The sequence below is a fragment of the Lissotriton vulgaris genome, chromosome 5 (genome assembly GCF_964263255.1).
Source record: "Lissotriton vulgaris chromosome 5, aLisVul1.2, whole genome shotgun sequence".
In the NCBI taxonomy this organism is placed as follows: Eukaryota; Metazoa; Chordata; class Amphibia; order Caudata; family Salamandridae; genus Lissotriton; species Lissotriton vulgaris.
Genome location: NC_141693.1, coordinates 216,715,862 through 216,740,325, shown reverse-complemented (window position 1 = coordinate 216,740,325; position 24,464 = coordinate 216,715,862). Strand labels below are relative to the sequence as shown.

Genomic DNA, 24,464 nt, shown 5'->3' with positions numbered 1-24,464 from the left:
TGCTACAAAATACCCTATGCCCGTTGCCTCCCCGAATCTTTCGCACGCTGAACTCACTGCTCACCTCCCTCCTGTGGGCGGGTGGTCGTAGTAGGGTGGCGCTGCGCACGGTGACAGTGCTGGGAGGAGGGCGGCCTAGAGGCCCCGAGGTTCGACTTGTACTACTATGCGGCGCAGCTTCTCCCGGCGGCCAGGTGGTTTGCTGACAACGAGAATTGGGAGTTGGCATTGTTGTGGCCTCGGACAGAGACTTGCAGGAGGCTTTCATGCAAGGCCGGGGCGCCCCTGGTGCTCTGCCCTATGTCGTAAGGCACACAGCAAATATATGGCAGCGCTTCGTTGAAAGGGTTCTGCGGCGCGCGCCGTTCCATAGGGAGCTATCCATTTGGATCCTGGCCCCGATTCTCAAGATGGAGGCGAATATGTCCTTCCGGGAGTGGCGGCAGGGCGGTTGCGACACCCTCGCAGATCTTTATCCGGACGACTCCTTTGTGTCCTTTGAGAGAGCAGTGGACTCCTTTGGACTCGGGGAGGGCCAGTACTTGCATTACGGATGCCTTCGAGATGTGGCCAGAACGACGTGGCCTCAGTTCCCGGAGGCGCCCCAGCTCACTAGTACCCTGGACGTTATATTATCTTGTGGTAGGGGTAGACGTTTAGTCTCCCTGCTATACTCTGCTATGCGCAGGGACTCCACTCCCCCGGTGGCGCCAGCTTGGGAGGCGGACCTGGGGGTCGCATTGGATCCGGCCCGGAGGAAGCGAATTGGATTATTGACTCGTAAGGTTTCCTTCAATGCGCGCTTCAAACTAATTCATTTTAACTTTGTGCATCTCACTTATGACACCTGTCTCCCTCCACCGCATTTCCTCAGATAGAAGCCATAATTGCCCTAGGTGTGGTGCAGCAAGAGCGGGATTCCTTCATCTGGCCTGGGAATGCCCCTTGGTTCATGATTTCTGGCACGAGGTGGTGGGTCGCATTAACCGGATTACACATATTCGGTTGCAACTTGACCCGCTTCATTGTTTACTGGCGTTAGTTCCCAAACCCAGGAGGAAGGGACTGTCTTACAAATTGCTTCAACTGCTTTTGGTTCTAGCGAGGAGACGGGTGGCCATTACCTGGATGGGCCAGAGGGCCCCTGAAATACCTCTATGGTTGCGAGATGCCAGGGAATGGGCCTTGGCGGAGAAGACTCATATGCAGCGCACTCGCAGAGACGTGAAGCTCCAGGAAGACCTGCTCGCCTGGAGAGTCATGTGTATCGAGGGGATGGGGGAGGACGATTCGGACGCCACCAGCGCTGAGTTGTTTTTCTCCGCTTCCTCTGAGTCTGATGAGGGGGGGGGGTTGGGTGAGGGAGATCGGGAAGCGATGTAACAGTCTCCTGGGCCATGCTTCCATTCCATTCCATGCTGGATATGTTTGACTGTAGCCGTAATTCCTAACTGACCGCAGTGTACTGTTTTAACCACGGCCTCCTTGGCCCTTGCATTTATCTCCTTCTGTGTTCGGATCAGCGCTAGTCTTGCCACTCATGGGGGGGGGGGGGTTGTTAGTGTTTATAGTTATATAGTTTGGTATTGTGACATCAAAAAATGGCGTAGTCATTGATACTGTCTAACTGATATTTGATGCATAAGTGCACGTCCTCCTGCTTGATTATGGGTTCAACTTGTCGCCGCCCTGCCTCCGGGATGTGGGCTGTACGTGGCTGTGTACTCATCGTGGACCTGGCCTACCTGTCCATATCCTGTCAACTGATTTGATGACTGTATGCTATGTGCCTTATTTGATACTTTCGCCGCCAAAAATAAAAATTAAAAAAAAAAAAACACCTAAATTCTTACCCAAGGTTGTGTCTCAATTCCATATGAACCAGACAATTGAGTTGCCAGTGTTTTTCCAAAACCCAGAGACGCTGGCGGAGCGGATGCTCCACACCCTTGACGTTAAAAGAGCCTTGATGTACTACGTGGACAGGACAAAAGATTTTCGCAAAACCAAGCAGCTTTTCGTTGCTTTTGCCACACACCACAAGGGAAACGCTATCTCCAAAGCTGGGATCGCTAGGTGGATCGTGAAATGCATTCAGATCTGTTACGCTAAAGCTAAACGCACTCTCACTATCCCACCGAGAGCCCACTCCACCAGGAAGTTGGGGGCCTCTATGGCTTTCCTAGGTAACATTCCCTTAGAAGATATTTGTAGGGCAGCCACATGGTCTACCACACATACTTTCACTAAGCATTACTGTGTAGACGTGCACTCCAAACAGCAGGCAGCTGTTGGTCAGGCTGTTCTCAAAACACTTTTTCAGACTGCTGCAGCTGGCACGGGCGGCCGCCGCTAATGGAGGGACTGCTATGTATTCTATGCACAGATATGAATTCAGCAGCCCACATGCCTCGAACTGCAAATGCTACTTACCAGTATGCATCTGTTCTTGGCATGTAGGGCTGCTGACATTCATATCGCCCACCCTCCTCCCCGGCGCCTGTAGCAGCTGCAGTCTTCATATTTACATATGCTCATAGCATGGCCATCACTCACATACTTCACTCCATCTCTGCCAATGGCTAAAAACAATCTGGGGATGGAGGCGATGCCCATGCGCACTGTAGTCCAGGGGAGGAGCCACCTATCTCATGATACTTCGAAGACTCTTCCAGGACAACAATGTGCAATCATCCGGACCCAACACTAGGCGGCGATCTATGCACAGATATGAATGTCAGCAGCCCTACATGCCAAGAACAGATGCATACTGGTAAGTAGCATTTGCATTTTTCAACTAACTTACTGAGCTGGTTGAATAGTACCCATCCTTACTTAACGGTCATATTTGAAGCACAATCCAACAATTTACCATTATTTGACTTATCAATTCAGCTACACACTGGGAAAAAAGGTCCATCTTTATATCATAAGTTGACTGAACGAAGCTCTTAGCTGCTATACACCAGCAACAACCCAGGTGGCCTACTTTAGGGTACATTTCTACTGATCCCCAGATATTGCAAATGGCGTGAAGCTTATTTTGGTGAAGCAGCCATTTTGGCTGAGAAACTATTAGCCAGAGGCTACCCAAGTCGTTTTATCTGAAAAATGAAGCATGCATGATATTGCCCCGGGGACATCCACCTTTCTCCCCACGATTTAAGATCAAATTAACGTCTACCTTTTGTATCTACCTATTGTCCATCTAGTAATAAAGTGAGCAAAATAATCAAGAAAAATGTGTACATACTCCGCTTCCATGATTTTTTTTCTGATCCTCATTTCTTTTAATACAAAGAGGACGTAATCTTATTGACCAAATGGTATATGCCATGATATGGATCCAAAAGGACATGCCTAATCAGCAATTGATCACTACCTATTGGGGACTGCCCCCATTATTGGGCCATTACAAATGCCTGAAGTGTTCAGTTTGTGCTCAAATGGTGAACACCAAGGACTTTAAACATGGTAAAGAGACTTTTCTCGCAAACAACTTACTAACTGCGGATCCAAATATATGATATAAGCCATTTGATGTTCATTTTGACTACTTTATATTGAACAAACCACCCAAATGATCAAGACCCTCATCATCCAACATAAAAGTCGTATTTGTTGTGGCACTGAAAATGCCCCCTTAGTTTCACATTTCTTGAAACATAACCATTCTGAAAAAGACTTTTTGTGGTGAGTTATTGAAGAACCCTGACTCCCAGTACTTGATGACAACCTGTTGCAATTGCTAAAATTGTGTGAATGCTTCTGGATTTCTTAATGTGACATGGTCAATAATGGTTTGAACACATTGGATGAATGGAACAGCATGATTGCCCTATAATGATATGAACTCTTCAGCATTTCTTTGACAGACATCTATCTCCTTGCCAACACAGGCTGACTTGCTCAATCCTGTTATACTCTGGCCTCAATTCTGTCAACATCGTCCCCCTGAAAGCTTGATACCCTACTTATCTTTAGAGACTCCTTAGATTGTAAGCCGTACTTGTATGGGATAGCTGAAATAGACTTCCCTTATTGTAATTATTGTCACAATGGCCCTAATTACGATGGCGGTCAGATGACTGGCATCCTGTCGGAATGGAAACTGACCGGTAAGCTGTTGGCTGTTCCTTCCGACAAATTTGAATGTGACCGCCCATGAGGCACATGGTACTGGCCACAAGGAGTATGGATGTTTGGAGAGGCACCACAGGTACCCCCAGGCTTCTTAGTAGTGGCCGTGGATGATGGAGTGGGGTTGGACTGCCATGGAAAGGCAGACTGAAAGGGGCATCGTAATCCCTACTGCAGTTCCTGAGCAGGCACTGCCCTTATTGTAGGAATTACATCCAGACCGCTGGGCTGACGGAACAGGAGCGGTCGGTCCCTCTTCATGTTGCCTCAGACCGCTGCATCATAATGCAGTGGGTGTAAAGCAGGGGCAGATTTTGATCATATTGCAACCGACAGGCAATCGATTGTGATTCGACCAACATCGTAATCAGGCCCATTGTATTTATTTTGGTGTAAAATGTTCCATTGACTCTATCTAGCCTTGGTGCTCGACTACCCTCTGTCTCGTTCGGGGACCGGTATAAGAAAGTTGAAGTTTATTCTTTATATTGGTTTCTTCTCAAGGGACTTTCCTTTATTGTAATGATTGATACCATGATTTATTTATTTCGATGTAAAATATTTGACTGACTGCAACTACCATTTCCCTTGGTGCTTAATTCCTCTTGGTCGCCATTGGACTTTTCATTGCACTCTTTGATATCCTTGTTTTTTTTCCGTTGTCATTTTCAATTGTGGTGGTTATTAATTACCTCGTTTTGCCACTGGTCCCTGGACGATAGTCCTGAGCATTAAGAAGTGCATATATATTATATAAATTAGACTCCTTTGGGCGACCAGACACCCCTGGCTAGTCTTTTGTTTATACATGGGATAATTGTTTTGCATTTTAAATCCCTGTCCTAATACGGTTAGCAGCCTAGTTTCTTTGACGCACTGTATGCTTTCTGTGGACTGGACACCTCACGCCATGCCAAGCCCCTTGTTTTTACTGCAGATTCATTTTCTACATTGAAGATACCAGACATAATACAGTTAGCGTTCCATTCTATTTGATGCACAGTATATTGGGAGAGCTTTGATTCAAAGATCTTTCCAAATTCCCAGATTAAATTATTGTGACGAATATCATAATTGGTCTCCCGGCGGACGCTTCGTTGCACCCAGCATTAATTGTAAGTAGTTGCAAGGACTCCTCTCTCCACAGGCAGCGTTTTGTTCCCTATTTACAATCATTTAATAATGTTCCGGGTGCCCAACTCTTTATTTCCTTTTCTTGCAAGCGTCCCACAATTGCATTTATAATTCTCACCTTGGTGTGACACTGCTGGTGCACTATTTTCCATATTTTTAGTTCCCCGTCCATTCTGTTTTGTTTCCTACAGGATCCTTCTAGAACTCATAGAGGTACTTGAGACATGCCTCCCCTTTTTTGGAGATGCTAATGATTAATATTCTTTTCCTTTTGACTATAAACTGAAAACTGTTTTAAAAGGGATACGTTTTGGTGTTATTTCTTTTCAAGCTGCATTCGGTTTCCTTTTTGAGCGCTTTTTTTGTCCTGATGATGACCTAAAAAATAGATGTAGGTTGAAATGCCTTTAACAGTTTTCCAGCTGAAAAAGGGATATTTATTGTACAAGGACGTATACATAAACTTTTAACTCTTTGTCTACTCATCACAATATCTGACTATCATGACCTTTCGGTGTTTCTGAACTCTTTTCATATTGCGAAGTCAACGTGAACTTCACGAGCAATGTGTGCTCTCCTTGCACATTGAACACTTTTAGTTTAATAATCATAATTGATGCTGCTGCTAATGAATTTTTAGATTAAATTACTATCTTTTGCCTTTTCTTGGGACACATTTCTTGTTTCTGAATTCATTTAGGATTACAATACATTGTTACCGTTAATGATGCCACTTGGGACACTTGTGAGATATGACTGAGAAACTGTGTAGTCATAGGGCATCATCTTCGCATAACATTGAGCTCGGTCCTTAATCGCCCATTTGGCCTAAGGTTCTGAAATGGTCTACGAGTGACATCCACCTTACGGTGTGGCAATGGTCAAACCAAGCTCCAGGTGCACGTTCAGTTATGATGTATTTGATGAATTAGATATTTGGCTGCAGAGTCATCTAGGCACTGAAAAATTTGTACTAGGAGCAAATAAACTAGTATGGCTAGACCCAGATTTTAAAAGCTTTCGAATTTGTTTTATTTTTTTGACTATTTTTCAGTAGCAAAGACTCAGGAAGGAAATCCCTAGGCAGCTGTGCCTGGTATAAAAAGGAGCAACCTCATAGGCAGATGTGTTCTATAGTAGGCTGAGAAGAGGACATAACCTGCTTTTCAGAAATGGTGATTATAAACTGCCTTATGAAAGAAGCAAAGTGTCTTATGTTACTGCCTTACATGTGTAATGGAAGGGCCATTAGTAGAGGGTGTGCTTTGTGGGAATGGTTAGGTGTTGTACTTTAGGTCTAGATATGTGCTTCAGTCATGCTTCAGCTAATTTAGCTCTGTGACCAGGTGCACTGGTGTCACTAAAAGGTGCATTTGCATTGGAGTCATGATTTCTTATGTTTCATTCGTAAATGTAACCATTCATCAAACTGTACAGACAACTGAGAATTCAGTACTGTGGAATATTCCTATATGGCAGGAAACTGGAGCAAGCAAAGTTCTGATACAATACTTCATAGCACTGGTGTTTATGTAGAATGTTGTTGCTTGTCTCTGATAGGCTGCATTACTTCTGAATTAAGTTGCCATTTTAAAATTGTGCCTTTCTGTAAAAACTTTGTCATTCACAAATGAATGAAATGGTGCACTCTTGCAAGCATCTTGAGACAGTGTAGGTGTTTTAGTTTTTGTTCAAGCAAGTCCTATAGCACACATTATTCTCATATATAGCAGAAAAGGCAACTTAGCCTATTGTGATTTGCCTTTGGTTCGATGTGCCACCATACGGGATTTACGTACTCCTGTGCTTTAACTGGCTTTTCCCCAACTCTTATTTCTCTTAGTTCTACAGATGTATTTTGAGGTTCGGTTTCTTTTCCGCTATTCACCTTTACATGTACCATTTTCACTTTTAGGATCTGGATCTTGTGCCTGCTGTCCCCAGTCTTTTTTCCATTGCCAAGGCTTGTATACTGATAACAAAAAAGGCTGATTGATCATGCTAATACCTCCCCAGCCTCTGAAATGAGGTTCGTATTCATATTGGAGAGAAGTCTTGCAAAGATCCTTTTATAGTTGAGGTGGTCTACTGCAAATATTTACCTATAGCTTCAGAGTTAAAACATAGAAAGTAACAAGATGTGTCATTCTCTAACCCCGTCACTCTTCTTTAATGAAAGAATAAATGAACAAGCCATTTATATAGCTCCGAATGGCCAAAAGATGCCCCAGCAATGAAATAGCTAGAAGGAGGACATGATCCCACGGAAAGCTACTAAGTAGTATGAAATAGCCAGATTTTCAGGTGTTTCCTAAAAGCCTGGTTGTTCAGGGAAACATGAATATCGTATAGAAGAGCATTCCACAATTTGTGGCCCAAGAAGGAAAAGGAACAACCACCAAAAGGAGCAAGGCACACTCTGGGGGACCTTGCAGCAGTAACTGAGTGTAAAATCCCCAAGATCCAAAGCAATGATATGCAGAACCTCTTTCCCTTAGATACTTTGGGCCTCTGTTTTGATGTTTTCAAAATGTCAGCAGTAAACAGCTGAACAAAATGTGTTTACGCACCAGAAGCCAATGTAAGTTCTTGAGGTGTGGATACATTAGTTCCTATCTGGGAAGATTTAGCAGCAACCTGACAGCTGCATTCTCCACCACTTGAATTTGACAGACTAAGTAATCAGGGAGGCCAAGATATAAAACATTTGCATAGTCTAACCTGGAGGTAATTATAGATTGTATAAAGATTTTTGAGTATACTGAGTGCCTATGCTGAGGAGCCTTTTTAGGTTTTTTAAAAGAGCAAAACAGGATCCTGTGACTCCCTCACCTGGGGGGGGAAAGGAGAGATCCTCATCAAAGTTTCTCACCTCATCCCTTAGAGTTGGAGGTGTCCCAAACGCAGGAGGCCACCAGGCAGTGGACCAGATGGTGGGCGTGCACTTGACGAACAGTATTTTGGTTTTGCCCGAATCCAGCTTTAAACAACTGTTCATTCATTTGGTTACTTTCTCCAGACATAATGTGAAAGAGTCTTGCAGCTCACAGTTGACGTCATGGAAGGAGAGCATGAGCTAGGTTTCAGCAGCATATTGCACCACCTTTAGACGAGATGTGTGAATAATACTCGCCAAAGAGACCATGTAAATATTGAACAGGGTAGGACTTGGGGGGGACACCTTGTCTCAAAAACTGGTAGGTTTACGGTAGAAAATGACTGGACTGGTAGCTGTAAGATAGAAAAAAAACATATACGAAAGCAAGGCTTCTCCAGCCGCTCAAAAAGAATGGGCTGTAACAGTGTCAAAGATAGCAGAGAGATCTTACAGTACAACTATTGCTACTTGTCTATGGTCCATGCTCTTGTTGATGAATTCACTTTCTTCAAGCACAGCCAACTCCATGCTGTGACATGCCCAAACCAGATTAGGTACTATCTAAGAGATCAATGGCCTCAGTTACTGATTCATCTGACCATCAACCATTTTCTCCAGTATCTTTGGTTTTGTTGGTAAAAGAGAAATTGGTCTGAAATTTGCTGAGACCTTAAGATCCACACAAGTTTTTTTTTATTAGTAAAGGAACCAATAGCGGCCGCAAAACAATCTTGCATTGAAGAGCGGGTCTCTATTAGGAAGGGACGCCCTTGGCATGCCCCTTCCTAATAGCAAGCTGCAAACCTTATTTTGAGAGTCGTTAATAGGTTACCAACTGGCAAAATTGGGTTTGTAAATAGATCAGATCTATTTTGCAGTCACAAATCAGCTGATTTCCCATTTGCAACTGCAAAAAGCGGTCGTACATCTGGGCCCATAGTTTTATTTATAGTCTATTGCTCAAACATATAGAAAATGTTCAGACGATAATAGGCAATCTTGGGCATGTGTTTACATTATCAACAAGCATATCAAGTGTTTGTCAGCGCACTGGTTTTATTCATGAGAATCAATATGAAATACTGATAGGATTAATAAATGTGTATTAATCACAACAACTGAAGACTTATTTTATGCATGGGGCATTTCCAACAAGTACCCCACTTAGTCCAGGCTCCAACTTCCATATGTGATTTAACAATATGTAGTATAAGTCCAGGAGGGTCCAGGCTGGTGTTGGCTGCTTTAACACGCCTGGTTTGGTCTATATCCTCAGCCAGGTAGCTTCTGAGCGCCCCCATTTGTCTTAAGGTCTAACATGTACAACTTGCATTTCTGCATATGATTCTGCAGTTTCATTTCAAACCAGCCTTTTCAGTTTGATAGCCAATAGGTTAATCGGTCTTCTTTCTAAGGTTGTGTGTTGAATTTCTGTCTAGTATGAATTGTAAAGTGGAACATGCATGCCAAGTAAATGGAATTAGCGAGATCATGCACATATGAGCTTCACTGCTATGGTACAATCTATGTAGTCTGGGGACACAACCTTTTTGTGTGTGTGGATTGAACCATATGTGCCCTCATGTGTGATTCATTCTCAGTTCACCACCACTGCTTAATAAGTTTGAGCGTGCTAGTATGTCTAGTATGTTTATGTTCCAACCGTTATGAAATTGTTCACTCATCATAAATTTACAGTTTAGGTATATTTGGCAAAGTTGTTGTAGGCCTACACGGCAAAGGCTGACCATTGTGAATCTAGCAAGACCTGGTTACTGGAAGTTCCACTGGCTGCGGAATAGATCTGCATCTGACTGACCATAAAAACGGTTAAGATTGTATTGAAGTCCCATTGTTCTATTTGGTCTCTTTCTATTGGCAGCTGTAGCGGATGTATTATGTGATCCAATCAGTTATATTGCAAAATGATATTGCGCTGAATAAAAGTGTCTTTGGAGATCGGAATTATAAAGACCCTTCTCTTATACTGCAGGGCCGGTTCTTACCTTTTAGTTTGGGGTTGTTTTCTCCCCAACTCTAGTCAATATTCGCAGTTTGTAGAAAAAGTGCATACTTGGGGTTATTGATACATTGACATAATAAGTATAAAAATGTAGGGAGCCCTAAAACTTGATCCGAGCAATTTTGCCAGCTATTTAGAGGTCAAGGTGAATCCACTTTTCTTTCTGTGTGTCTAGTTTGACCATTGCAGCCCTATATCGGTCTCTTAGCACCAATTTCCTGTTTGTTTATAAAGATACCTAGACATCTAAGTGATTGTTCTCGCCAGTAGCGTTTTAAATAGTAATGTAACTTTGATAATAATCTCGGTCAGTGGAACTGCCTCTGACTTCCTGTTAATATGAATGCTGGAAAAATCTCTAGCTGAGAGTCATTCCACCAGAGAATCCATTGTTAAAATCTTATTCCTTTACAACAGTTAGACATGCACCACCAGTACAGAGATCTGGGCCTAAATCCACTGTGTTTTTTGCTCACCGTGCCATTCCAGCTTGGGCCCAGCCATCTGCAAATCAGTCTTGACCCTGCGCCCAATGGGAGCAGTCCAACCCGAACTGCCAGGCCAGGTCCTCCCTAGACCAGAAACCAGCATCACAAGGAGTGAGTAATATGCCATGAGCATATATTCTTGTGTCTGCCATACAAAGTTTATAGAACTTCACCCTCTCCCTCTCACACTGACAACCCCAACAGTCAGTGTATGATCCCCATTTCTTTTCCCCAACATATTTGAATGGTTCATTTGGTGTGCCCCTGGGACAAGTTTAGTACTGTTCACCGCTATCTCCTTGTATAAGAAAGAACCCTTAAGGTATTTAAGACCAAGTCACTCCTTGTTATAAAGTTATGTATGCTGAATGAGTGCATGTACATGCAATTATCTTGTCGATAAACATAAGCAGCAAGTCAATATGAATTATAAAGCCTGCTCCGGTTTACTAGAAGTATGCCTCCCTCTCGGAAACCTTTGGGTGCATCTTTTAGGCCTCTTTCAATATCATTCAAGGTTCTTTGGCTTCAGAATCTTCAGATAGATGATAGCAGTCTGTCGGGTTTCTTTGGCCGCCATCATTTTGTTTTTTACCAAGTTCATGGTGTAATACGGCATGTCAAAGTATGTGTGCAGCCTTTAACTTTTAAACGCCGCTTCGAAGGATAGAAGATAAAACAGTTTATATTTTGTGCTCTCAGCAACTTTTCCACTTCTATGGTCTGGTCCTGTGAAACAAGTTTTAGGAGCTGTCACTGGAAGCAGACTTTGAGAGAAGGTAATCGTGGTTTGGGTACCTCATGAAGAAAACAATCCTATTTGTTTAGCATCCCTAGTTATGTGTGACTCAAGAAATGCTGAATACTATGACTGGATGAAGGTTTCCGTCTGATTTTGATCAACAGCTAGAAGGATTGTTTTTCTATTGTTGCAGAGAAGACCCGGCATCCCTTGGAGCACTGTTAGTGACCTTGGATTTGGCTAATTATTTTGCCCGAACTCACCTCCATTGTCCGAGGACATTTTCTGTGTAAACTTGTGCCACGCAGAGTCCCCTTGATGGACCTATTTTTGACTGGAAACATCACTATCAGTGGGACTTTGCTGTCCTTTGTATCAATGGCTCTTTCAAAGTCCCTGTCAGCCAGTGGAGTGTTTCGCGGGTGCTCTTGTTTGGGCATCTTCAAGTCCTTCTGAGGGAATTCCTACACCATGACCAAACAAAAGAAACAAATGATGTTTTTTTCCAATCCTGTGATCCTTTTTTAGACTTTGGTTATGAATTTAGACCATTAAGTTAACTCCTTGTCAAAATTTGCACAGGCACCAACTACAATTCTTCATACAATTACAGGTTTTGTTACTTTGGAGGTTATCGGGCTTTAGATAGTGGAACTGGTAATGTTTTTTTTTTATTAAATCTTTTTATTGTCATTTACATTTTACATGAACAATAAACAGTAAAACTCTCCATCTGAAGTTCAGTTGTACATATCCTGTCACACGGTACCTTGGCAAATGCAGCACTTCTTAAAACATCCTCCACATCATGCGAACTGGTATGGTTAAGGGTAGCTGGTAATACTGTCTTGTATGGCCCTTCTAAAAAGACCTCCGTGCTCTTCAAGTGAGTGCTTTAAGCAAATATAAGGCTGGTATCCAGTTCTCTGCTTACTTTCTGCAGTAGATTCTCTTGAAGATACGTGCTTGTACAGGAGCTAGTGATGCAACGAAAGCTGTAATAGATCCATGCAAGCCTAGTGATCTCCAATGGGGCAGGACTTGTGAAAAGCCATGACTGTCTCAGACTACAGAGCCCTTGTACTTCAACATTACAATATTAAACAAGCATTGGCAACGCCAAAAGGTCTGCATTGCCTGTGCCTTTTGGCTTAGTCAGTGTTTGTTTGTTATGGCATGGTTTTTCTAAAGCTTAATTGTTGGGAAAGCTGATATACCCTCCCCAAAAAATCAGTTAAAAGAACAAATGTTTTTGGACTCAAAAAACACTGATTACCGTAGTAGTCCATGGCACTGAAGGGAAACTACTTTGTGTGTGGAAATGCTGCTTTTGGAAGCAAGTATTCTGTCACTTAAAGTGAAGTTAGCTGACGTTAAGTGGCTGAAGTGGGGGTGACCCACTGCCCCATGCGTTATGCTGTAGCAGGCAAAGGAAAAGTGTGAATGACACAATAACAGACCAATTAAAAGGTTTTGGCTAACGCCAGACTTAAAAACAGCTTACTTTATAAATGCACTAACGCTGTGGAACTCACTTATGTAAGAATGGAAAATAATTTATTGAAATTTCTTTGAGCTTTAAGCTGAAGTAGCATTGTTATTGATTTTAAGTTCTTTGTGTGTTTGCCTTTTTATAATGTAGACTACCACAATGCCCTTAGCGGTAGACTCTAAAGAAGACGGTTAAATGAAATGGCAGAATGGCAAACACTAGATCTAGAAAGGGTTACTAGAGACTGAAGTCTAGTTTACCTCTGTTCCCGAGCGGTTCTCTGCATTCTGGTATTGGCAGGTCTTCTGAAACTCCATTGACCGCATCATTTGGGGGAGGGGGGGGGGTAGGAGGGGTTGTCATCATCGCAAATGTTGGATCCCTTCTGCTGCAAGTAAAAAGTTGTTTGCAGGCACCACTTACCTGTTGTGTATACTTCACAAGTTTAGAAAATAGATTTCAGCAGTTCTCTCCCACGCTCACACAATTATTAATTCAAGCAGTGATAGTAAGAAATGGTTTTCAGTTGGAGCACCCACTCTTTCACGGGTTCAGAGCGACATTCAGCTGTTGGGAATAGAGGTTGTGGTCTGCAGAGTTACCTGGGTCTCATAGATCACGGTCTCCAGCTCGAAGCTAGTGCTCGTCCGGTTTACAAGGAGCACGTGGTACCACCTTATAAAATGATCTTTCCTGATTGCATCACGAAAATGGCTGTGTATGCATCTCCGTAGGAATCAGGCCCGGTTCTAGCGGGTGGGCCGGGCCCACCCAAACTTTGGCCTGGCCCACCCAAACATAACCCTTGGCCCTGGCAGTGACATCAGCAAGGCCAGCAGAATATGGCCACTGCAAGTTAAAACGTTCTTCGAACGTTATCTTTCTTTAGGAGTTGCGTGATTGGGCCTGGGCTCGAACCCCTAATCACGCATCTCCTATTAGGCAGGTGGGCTGTGTCCCCGCCCACTGGTGCAGGTACATTAGGGGCACTGCGAAGGGGACAAAGCCTTTCGTTGGAACTGGATTTGTGGATAATTAATTCTTTTCTGCTGGTAAAGAGGAGTTTGTTTTGCCGTTTCGTTTTCCTGACCTTCCTGACCCCTTGAGCTGTTTGTTTACCCGATCCGTCTGTGACAGAGTTCGTAAGGAGCAGGAAAGAGAATGTGTGGCTATTGGGATTTTTAAATCTGTGAGAAAGACATACTTAGAACGCCGTGTTTATTTCATTTACATCGTGTGTTTAAATTGTTGGTATCATTCATGAGTGGTTCTGCAAGGATGCACGACAACTAAATGTCCAAATAACCTTGGGGATTGTTGATCTTGCTGGAGAGCGTTCTTTTTTTGGTTTGTAGTATTTAAATGCATAGAACTGTAGTTAACGTGGATAGCTCAGTGGGTTACTGCCTTTGTCACAGAGATCCTTTGATACATAGGACAGTGTGATGAAAGACGTGTATACAAACCAGAATGGTATAATTAGATTTTTTTTTTTTGTATTGCTAGTTAGTTTGAATTTTCCCAGTATTTCATTATTCTAATGTTGCAATACAGAGTTTGGGCAGATATAATTTCTAATCAGTACAGCCAACCACTGGGGTATGCTTTAAATCCTGTGTTTGTGGTTCTCCAGACCCAACCCTCTTAATACATATTGCCCAGCAGCATGGATGAGATGTGATTCCTACACCTGGTAATCTTCATTAGCTTATGTGACATTCCCTATAGGCTGATTTGGATACTTTTATGAATCATTGCGTCTGCATAATGTGTGTGTGATGTACAGTACTGTGATACCCTACACTACGAGTAGCGCTATACAAGAAATAAAATGCATATGAGAGAGGGGCTATGGAGTGATGATGGGCTCTGTTGGAGGGTGGCAATGAGGGAATCCGAGGGGGGCATCATGAGGGGTGGAGATACGGAGAGATGGAAGGCACTGGTGGAGGTTGTTTGTGAGGGAGTCTGAAGAGGAGGTCATGGGGAGGGGCTTTGGAGTGATGAGAGGCACTGGTGGAGGGTGGTAGGAAGGGAGTCTGAGGAGGAGATCATGAGGGGGAGTTACTTGGAGTGATGATGGGCACTGGTGGAGGGTGGTAGGGAGGGACTCTGAGGAGGCGGTCATGAGGGGGGTTGCTTTTGAAGGATGGGCACTGGTGGAGGGTGGTAGTGGGGGAGTCTGGGAGGAGGTCTTGAGGGGCACTGGTGGAGGGTGGTAGTGGGGGAGTCTGAGGAGGTGATCATGAGGGGGGTTGCTTTGGAGTGATGGGCACTGGTGGAGGGTGGTAGGGAGGGAGTCTGAGGAGGAGGTCATGAGGCAGAGGGGCTTTGGAGTGATGAGGGGCACTGGTGAAGGGTGGTAGGGAGAAAGTCTGAGGAGGAGGTAATGGGGAGGGGCTATAGAGCGCTGAGGGGCACTGGTGGAGGGTGGTAGTGGGGGAGTCTGAGGAGGAGGTCATGAGGGGAAGAGGCTTCGGAGAGATGAAGGCCAGTGTTGGAGGATGGCAATGAGGGAATCCAAGGAGGGGGAGGTCATGGGGAGGAGCTACAGAGAGAGAGAGATGAGGGGCACTGGTGGAGGGTGGTAGTGGGGGAGTCTGGGAGGAGGGTGACAATGAGGGAATCCGATGAGGTCATGGGGGAGGTGCTTTGGAGCGATGAGGGACACTGGTGGAGGGTGGCAGTGAGGGACTCAGGAGGAGGTCAATGGGGGGAGGGGTTATGGAGCGATGAGGGGCACTGGTGGAGGGTATTTGTGTGGGAGTCTGAGGAGGTGGTCATGGGGAGGGGCTTTGGAGTGATGAGGGACACTGGTGGGGGGCAGGTAGGGAGGGAGTCTGTAGAGGAGGTGATGACTGAAAGGGGCTAAGGAGAGATGAAGTGCACTGTTGGAGGATGGTAGTAAAGGTGTCTATTGAGTAAGAGGTCAGTGGTGGGACACCAATAAATACTTTTGCACCGGTGTTATAATAGACCCTGTAATGTTTTTGCTTATTTAATTAGCAGTTGGGTCATTAGGGCCACTGTGTAACATATTTTAAAGTGTGTGCTAATTATATTTACTCTTATATTCAGGGTTTTCAGTTTGAAGGTGATTTTACAAATCTTTTTAGTGGGATTATGGAGAATGAAACCAGGTGGTGCCTGATATGGGGCTGGGGACCAAGGTTAGCTGTGAGTTAAGGTGCACGGTAGAGAGATTGTAGAAAATTGATGATCAGGCCTGGAAGGGAGTGTACTGCAGAGTCTGGGGTCAGATGGAGGTATTAATGAAGAGAGATTCTCTCTGAAGGCTGGCAACGAGGCATGCTGAGTAGTGTTACTTGCCTGATACTCCCACCTCAGAAACCTCCTCTGCCCATCAAAAGGACCTTACATGGGGATCAAAACACTTTTTGAGAGTGTTAACGATTAGAAAGAGATTTGGAAAATAATGGAGGGCCCTGAATCTCCTGTTATCCCCTTCTATCACACGCAGGAGTACAGTTTTTTCTATTTTTAGGCTACCTCCAGAAGCGACACATTGAGCCCGCAGTGGCCCACCCAAGTGCGCCCTTGGCCCACCCAAACAAAAATTCCTGGAGCCGGGCCTGGTAGGAATGCGTGCATTTCAAGTGAGGACTGGAAAGGGTGAGCGAGGGGGATAGGATAACGGGGAGGAGCAGTAGAAAAGATTGAAGCTGATGGAGGGACCAGAAGATAAGGGAGGGGGTGGAGGAGGGAGGGGCAGACCATGTTAGCTTCATCGAAAGATTAGGACTCCAAAGTAGGATCCAGCACAGGGGTGTGGCCACCCGACTGGATCTAAGGAATGGTCACGAGTGAAGCTAGACCTGAAAAGAGAAAAGGATCACCAGATCAAAGCAAAGGAAGGGTGCTACACTCGAGATCGGGGGTAAGTGGGTCCAGACCACAGTTTGAATAGTAATGAAACTGGTACCTTCCATACCTGAAAGAAGGGGGGGGGTGCAGACTGGACGTAGATGAAGCTACACAGAGCCAGAAGAGACAGCCATGCACCAAATGGAAATATTGCATGCCGTTTATATAGGGCAAGGAAGAAGATTGGGACATGTCTACTTGTTGAGGAAACAAATGCGATGAGTTCTCCCTGTGACAACCAACACTATGCAAGGAGATGAATAAATCTACCCGGGGTCCCATCCCTGCAAATCTTCCTACAACTAGACTATCTGAAAGGAGATTTGTTTCTATGCTCTTGCAATTAGCACATGGAAGATTCATTTTAAAAAAACTAAACGCTTGCAAAAGTACATTTTTCTCCTTATACGTATAATGTATCTTAAGCATTCATTCAGAAACTGCTCCATTTACAAAAAGCACCCCGCCAATGACCATGGTCCTGTCTTTCAGAACAAGAGCAACCAGAAGTGCCTCGATACCGCTTTCGGAAGCGAGACAAAGTGCTGTTCTACGGCCGAAAGATAATGCGGAAGGTAACGAATAGGCGACAAATATTTGTGCTGCAAATATGTTTAAAGTCATTTTAATGTTTTACAAAGGTTGAGGGGTTTTAACTTCACATGTCGGGGAGGTAGTCCAGCCTCACTGGTAAAGTCAAAGGCTTCTGTAGAGGAGTTAGACAGCTGTAGGATATCAGAATTTCTGGTGTTTTACAGATCTGGAGTGAACATTACTTTGAGGTTTAGAAAAAGGATTGGATTTTGCATCGGGTTGTAGCAGCTTGAAGAGTAGTGTTGGAGCTGCGTTTTATTGCAGAGGAAAGAGGTGGCGGTATCAAAACTGAGGGATCAGGGCAAAGTTTGGGTAAAATCGATTTGGGGTTATTTTTGATAGCTACAATACTTCAGCATAGTTCACTGGGGGTGGCACTCTGGAGGTCGTGAGCTGCAGTAGCATTTGATAATACACCGGTTCACTGGCAGTCCCTACCTGTAGGGTAGATCAGGAGAGTCGCTGGATATATAAGCGGCTCAGGGTTCCTTCTTTGAACTGACGTTGAGCCGTTGCCTCGAAGCTACTTACGTGCCAAGTACTTGGATTAGTTTGAGTATTCGCAGCCTGTGTTGGCCCTAGATACATATTTGTTGCATACTCCTGCCATCTAGTGTTTTCGAAGAAAAACAAGCTGCAAAGGTCCGAGCCCAGCACTAGATGGCAGGAGTGTGCTAAACATATGAATCTGCGGCACTGCACACTGCGAATAGATGCTTTCAGGGTAAGCAACATATTACTTACTCAGCGACTCAAGTTGCCTTGTATGAGTTTCAGGGATTTTAGTAATTGATTGGCCAATATTATTTCGAATGTTCTAGTTGAACCTGGAGAAATAGTCGTTTATGGAATTAGTTTTGTGGAGACTGGGGCTGCTGAGGGAAATGCACCCTACATATGAGTTAGTGTTCCTATTGAGAGCAGTTGAACTATCGATACTGCCGGCTCCAGAGGTAATCCCCCACCGTCATGCACTTGAGGGGTATCGGTGGACCCCCACAGACAAGCTAAATGACCATTCACTGTCCAAATCCGACTAACTCAGGCTGACCGCATAGGAAGCAGGTGTCAGCACTCAGCAGGTGTTGGGGAGCTGCAGGAAAAGTGGGGAAGATAAATACAAGTCCCATTGGAGCGAAAGAACGTTGCAGCCCCATAACAGGAGTAGTGTAGTGTGCATTGAACCTTGAACCTTCTGACATTCCGTCCTCTATTAAGAATGTGCATGTTCAGGAGGTGGGCCTCATTTAAGGCTAGCCAGAGGGAGCTATTGCTTCTGCCATTTTATAATCCCCTGTGCTTGCCTTTAAAAGGAAGGTATGCCTTTGCCTTGCTCTAGATGCAATCACTGTTTACTATCATATTTTCATAACGACTTTAAAACGGCAGGTCAGCCGTTATTTGATGGCGGTTTCTGATGTCATTTCCTCTGCCCCACTGATTTTGGCGAAAGGACCAAATAGAAGGTGGATTTGTTTTGGTGTTTTAGGAAGAATTATTAGATTATTTTAGATTATAAGGATGCCCTCAACCAGCTGAAAGCTGTACATGAACCAGTGATAATGGGGAAGGGTGGGGGTGGGAAAGCGCCTGAACACTGGGAGGGGCTGAATGTTGACTGTGGCTCTCAAGGATCCGCTGACTCTGGATTACTCACGTCTTGTGGACATTTTGTACAGAAGGAAGTAGAACATTAATTTACTGTAAAGCCAGTTAAGGATCGCCACACATATAGGAGAACTACTAATTTAGTGATTTTGACCCTGGATTACTTCTTCTTTGCCGTTCTAGTGTGTCACTTGTATTGCAAAGGCTTCTGCTTTCAAAATGTTTATTGCCAGGCTATTCCATTTTTGTAAATTTTATACAACAAGGATTTATTATTCGTGTGTGGCCAAATGATCTTTCTTTATAATCTACAGGTGAATTACACTGCTGAAAGATTCCAACACAGAATTACTGACTAGGCTTTAGACTTTGAATTGAATGCATTTTTCTCGGGGCTTAAGGTGGGTTCGGTCCTGCTGGGTTTCAGACCCAGTAGGAATTAAAAACCGACTTTGACACACAGTGTTCCTATCGGACACTATATTCATGTTCGTCTGTGGGTCATAAAAGTGTTCAGGCTAGCTGCACATCCATTCTTTGGCCTTTCTGCAGAGCGCACAGTACTGTGTTCACATATATGCCAATTGTAATTGTGATTCTATTTGAAAGTGTGTAAAGGAGGTACTCAAATGTAAATAAAAAATGAAGTCGTTCCGGGTGACAGGCTAGGTTGTGTGTGGGGAAGGGTCCTTAAGTGGAGGAGTTCCTGCAGAAGAAGTAAGTGAAAGGACTGTACAGAAGGGGCAACTGATGTGTGAGAGATGCAGATGGAGCATATTAAAAATCTGTGGGTAGTAAAATGGAGTAACTGTCGAAGGGCATGAGAACCTGCAGTAAAGTGGTGTGAGGGGGAGAATGTAAGGGATTGAAACACTCCAGAGAGCACTACCTCTTCTTCAGACATCAATAATTTTTACTCAGTCTCATATTTTCAAAATGGAAGCCTTTCAGTTCTAATAAATCAATGCTGTTTATTTTATACTCCTACAAGCTTTTCCGAAGGTGACTTGTTACCTTGATTTTGGTGTTTGTTTGTTGTTGTGTGAAATGACTAGTTTTAATAACAGACAAATCTGAGGATCCCGAATCCTGCTCCAGTGGCACGTTGAGTGAGTAGAGGTGGATGAACCAGCAAATTAACACGGGAGTCGAGCCAATAGGAGGCTCTGAGCCTGTGCAGAAGCCGAGTTTGGAAAATATTTGTCCTGTAAATCGTGCAACAAACATCAGATTAAAATATGAGAAGCGGTCTTTAAAATGTAAAGAAAGTTTATTTATTTGACGTGCAGAACCGTTTCACTGAGTACAACGGATTATGTGTCTGCATTGAGAAGCATTTATTAAAAGTGAGAGTTTTTAAACATGCACTGAGAAACATTCCTGCCCTGCCTGATTAAAATGTTATTAGTAAACTAAGTGTGGCAAGTCAGTCGTCTTGTGTACTGTACATATTATAGATGGAACAACATTATAGGCTATTAAATCAAACACATATGTTTTTGGACAGCGTGCATTCCATTTGGTGTTTGTGTTGCTGGCAGCAGTGCGGACACCAGGTTCCATACCCATATTACATATTGCCAGGAGGCGCAGTACTGCCCACACCTGTAGCCCTGTGGAAGAAGCCTTGACGCTGTGTCAAAGCGCCTCTAATCTTCCTGGCGTCCCCCAAACCTCCCACCGCCCCACCGGGACTCTGCTAGTTGAAACTGGGGCATTTTGGTTCCACTGTGAGTTTTTTTTCCCAATTGTTGTATGACTTGACCTGCTCAAACCCCCACTTATGGATGTTATCCGGACTAAGTTGTTGTTAACGGCATGGGGAAGAGAAAAGTGGACTCGCTGAATGTGTTCGACAGACTGCCAAGAACTAGCAATACAATGTTGTCCTTTTTAGGTTGAGCCTAGCGGCAGGGCGAATGCGCTGCTCGCTCTGCGAAGCATGCTGTGTTACAGTATGCAGTGGATGCCCAGCCCACTCTCCGCCCCTATTTGCCATAGGCTTGTGTCATTGCCCTACGTAAATTCTGGCTTCTGATTCCCCAATAGGCTTGTTAGTCCCTCCTTAGTTCTGCCTTGTCTGCATTTGTTACCTCCCATAATGACTGGACCTTTTACTGGTGGTGTTGCACAGTCTGCTTCATAAGTTGGTGAGCACGATTTTCCTTAATGCTCTTCTCCTATTCCACTCATGACATTGCTTCTTTAATGCTCTTCCCCTATTCCACTCGGGACAGCGCAGCACCCACCCACTTTCATATTATTAATGTATTTATTTACTTTACAGCGCGGTCCGCTTCCTCGGTAGCGGCCACCCGTATTTATGTATTTAATTTACCGAGCGGTTCGCTTTCAAGCAGCCATGTGCCTTTAATAGTTATTAATTTAAGTTAGGGCGCCATCTCTTTCAATCGCCCACTTGCCTTTATTATCCTATTTATAGTACGCCTGTCTCCTGCTCACACACACCACTGCTCCCATGTCTTCACACCCAGCGGTTATTGGTGTTGTATAGCTCCTGATACCTCTTCTCAGCTCAGCAGGCATTACTTAATGGGTCTAGTAAGGGTGATTTGCCAGTGGCTAGCATCGGAACCTGAAAACTGCAGGCTGCATGCATATCACCGCAGTAAGCACATGAACCTCTTAAGTTATTCCACACTGTTAGGATATTAACCAAAGCATGATTCTGCATTTTTGCCCTCCAGCCACCACCAACTATGACACGCTACCTTCGTGGCTGTATGAACACCCTGTAATGCGGTTTAAAAAGCATCAAACTGGGTAGAAGGACTACGGGCCAGTGCATTGGAAGGCGGGGCTGTACTTCGAGGAAGTAATGCCTTTTATTTATGTTTTGTATGTTTTGGTTTTTGAAACATGAACAAAAGGCATTATCATTTACAATGTCAATAGCTTAACGTTGCGTAAATGGGACACCCATTGCATTGCAAATGCTTGTTGAATAATGCCGTGGGGTTTGTATCTAAGTAAATCTTGGTTTAAATCTTTTATTGAAAATTTAACACAGGAGACACAGGATACATCAACATCTCGGGCGAGCATGCGGTCGCCTTGTCTGAAACCGTTACCCCACCCCTCCCACCGGCAGGGTCTCGGATGGCTACAGAGCGCATGACCTGCCGTGCCGAATAGGTTCTGCATGTAGAAGCGAGTGATTATCCTGCCTCCCAAACATCCAACTCCCTCCCCCCCCTCCCTGCCTTCCCCAGACCCTCCCTCGTTTCCCCTTCCCCGGCGTGGTGAGTGCGTTGGTATCAGTGTGTGGCATGAGGCCTGGCCACAGCGCCTAGGTAGGTGAGCAAGGTTCCCCCTGGAAATCTCTCGGAAGTCTAAGCACCCTAAGATATTTCGGGCAAGTAATTTCATGGAACTCCGTTGACAGGAGGGAGACGAACGGCTGCCAGATGTCCAGAAATGTGTCCCGTGTTTGGGTGATGGTGGCCTGTATCTTCTCCATCCCCATAACATACCATAGGCGGTGAAGCCACCCCGTGTGTGTGGGTTTCCTGGGGGTGCCCCAGAGTGACAGGATATGTTGAGTGGCTGCTCCCATTGCCAGCCCCATCTGTTTGCCCCTGACCGATTTCAGGGGGAACGTGATGGCGTTGGGGAGGCCGAGGAGTGTGTAGGCCGGGAATCGGGGGATTTCTGTGTCGAAGTGCTTGTCAAAGCTGTGGAGCACCTCTTCCCAGTACCCCTGGACCTCTGGGCAATCCCATAAGATGTGAGTGAGCGTCCCTCTGTCCCCGCACCCTCTCCAGCACCCGGGGTCTCTGCGTGGGTTGCCCTGGTGTAATCGGGCCGGTGTGAGGTGCCAATAATATGCTATTTTCACCGCAGCCTCCTTACTGGCTACATTGCGGGCGGTGTGGTGGGCCCTGAAGTAGATGTCCTGCCATTCCCTGTCCGTGAAGGTGCGCCCAAGTTCGGGCTCCCATCTGTTCTGTCCCGCCGACCGAGCAGCGGGGCGAGGGGGGGCAGAGCATCGCGTATAGATCTGTAATTGCGTGTCTGTCAGTTCGTTTCGTATGAAGCCAGCGCTCATAGGCTGTCAGGGGTCTGCCCACAAGAGGTTGCACGTCTTTCTCTAAAAGCCAATGTCTAATCTGGAAGTACTGGTAGCGTGGTATGTGTGGGAGCGTGTAAGAGTCCTGCAGAGTGCCAATAGTCATAAAGCCAGTAGGATCGAAGAGGTCGCCCGCCGCCTTGCACTCCGAGTCTCGCCACTGCGGGAATGACCGAGGGGCATACCCGGGGGGAACGCCGGATTTTCAAAAAGGGGGGACATCGGAGACGGGAATGTGGTGAGGCCTTTAGGCACCGCCACCTTATCCCAAACCTGCATCACAGTCCTCGTGATGGGGGATTTCTTGAGATATGAGGGCCTGTCCTTCCGGCTCAGGAACGGGACCTTCCATAGGGACATCTGGCCCATAGCGCGATCCTGAAACAGCCATCGTTTTTCAGATTCAGGTCTGTTCCACTCCAAGAGGTAGCGAAGCTGTGTCGCTTGGAAATAGCGAAGGAGGTCAGGCACCCCAAGACCGCCTTCCGCTGTGGTGCGAGTGTTGAGGTCCCTGCGGAGGCGAGGGCGTTTACCCGCCCACACAAAGTGTGTGATGGCGTCCTGCAATTGTATAAGCACTCCGATCGGAGGCGTGACCGGGATGGTTTGAAAGAGGTATAGAATCTTGGGGAGCAGGGTCATTTTCACCGCTGCCACCCGTCCCAGCCAGGAGAGCGGGCGACGTCTCCATCCCGTAAGGTCACTCGTAAGGGCTTGGACCAGCGACGCATAGTTCTCCTCAACCGTCTGGGCAGTGCTCGGGGTAAGAGAAATGCCTAAGTAGGGTATTGACATCTGCACAGACAGGTCCCCATATACTTGATGTTCGCGTCGCGCCGCCGTCGCGTTCCGTCCCAAGGGAAGGACCAGGGATTTCTCCCGGTTCATCTTGAACCCCGACACCTCCCGAAAGCGCTCCACCTCCGAAAGGAAAGCCGGTACCGATGTCGAGGGGTCCTCTAGGGCCGCCAAGATGTCATCCGCATATAGGCTCACGGTTTGTTGTTCACCTCCAAAGTGAATGCCGGTTATGGACCTGTTGTCCCTGATCCGCTGGGCCAAGGGCTCGATGTACAGAGCAAAGAGCAGGGGTGAGAGAGGACACCCTTGTCTAGTGCCTCTTCTGATATCCAGGGGATCCGAGCGTACCCCGTTGACCGAGATCCTGGCCTGTGGAGTAGCGCAACAGCTGGCAACCCACGTGCGGAACCTGTCTCCAAACCCATAGCGCAGCAGGACGGCGTCCAAATAGCCCCAGTCCACCCTGTCAAACGCCTTCTCGGCATCCACAGTCAGGAGGACCGCGTCAGAGCTGTTGTAGTGAGCCTTATCAATGACGTGGAGCAGTCGTTTAGTGTTGTCCGCGCATTGTCTGCTGGGAACAAATCCC

The 24,464-nt window shown here is 45.5% G+C and overlaps 1 protein-coding gene across 1 annotated transcript in view; it reads left to right on the top strand.

Moving 5' to 3' along the window:
• The window catches only part of PNPLA7 (patatin like domain 7, lysophospholipase), a 1,710,105-nt gene that overhangs the window by 223,797 nt on the left and 1,461,844 nt on the right, over nt 1–24,464 (top strand). The window contains exon 5 of the mRNA XM_086921192.1: nt 17,275–17,357. Coding sequence (XP_086777318.1) covers nt 17,275–17,357 — 83 coding nt within the window. The remainder of the gene's footprint in view (nt 1–17,274; nt 17,358–24,464) is intronic.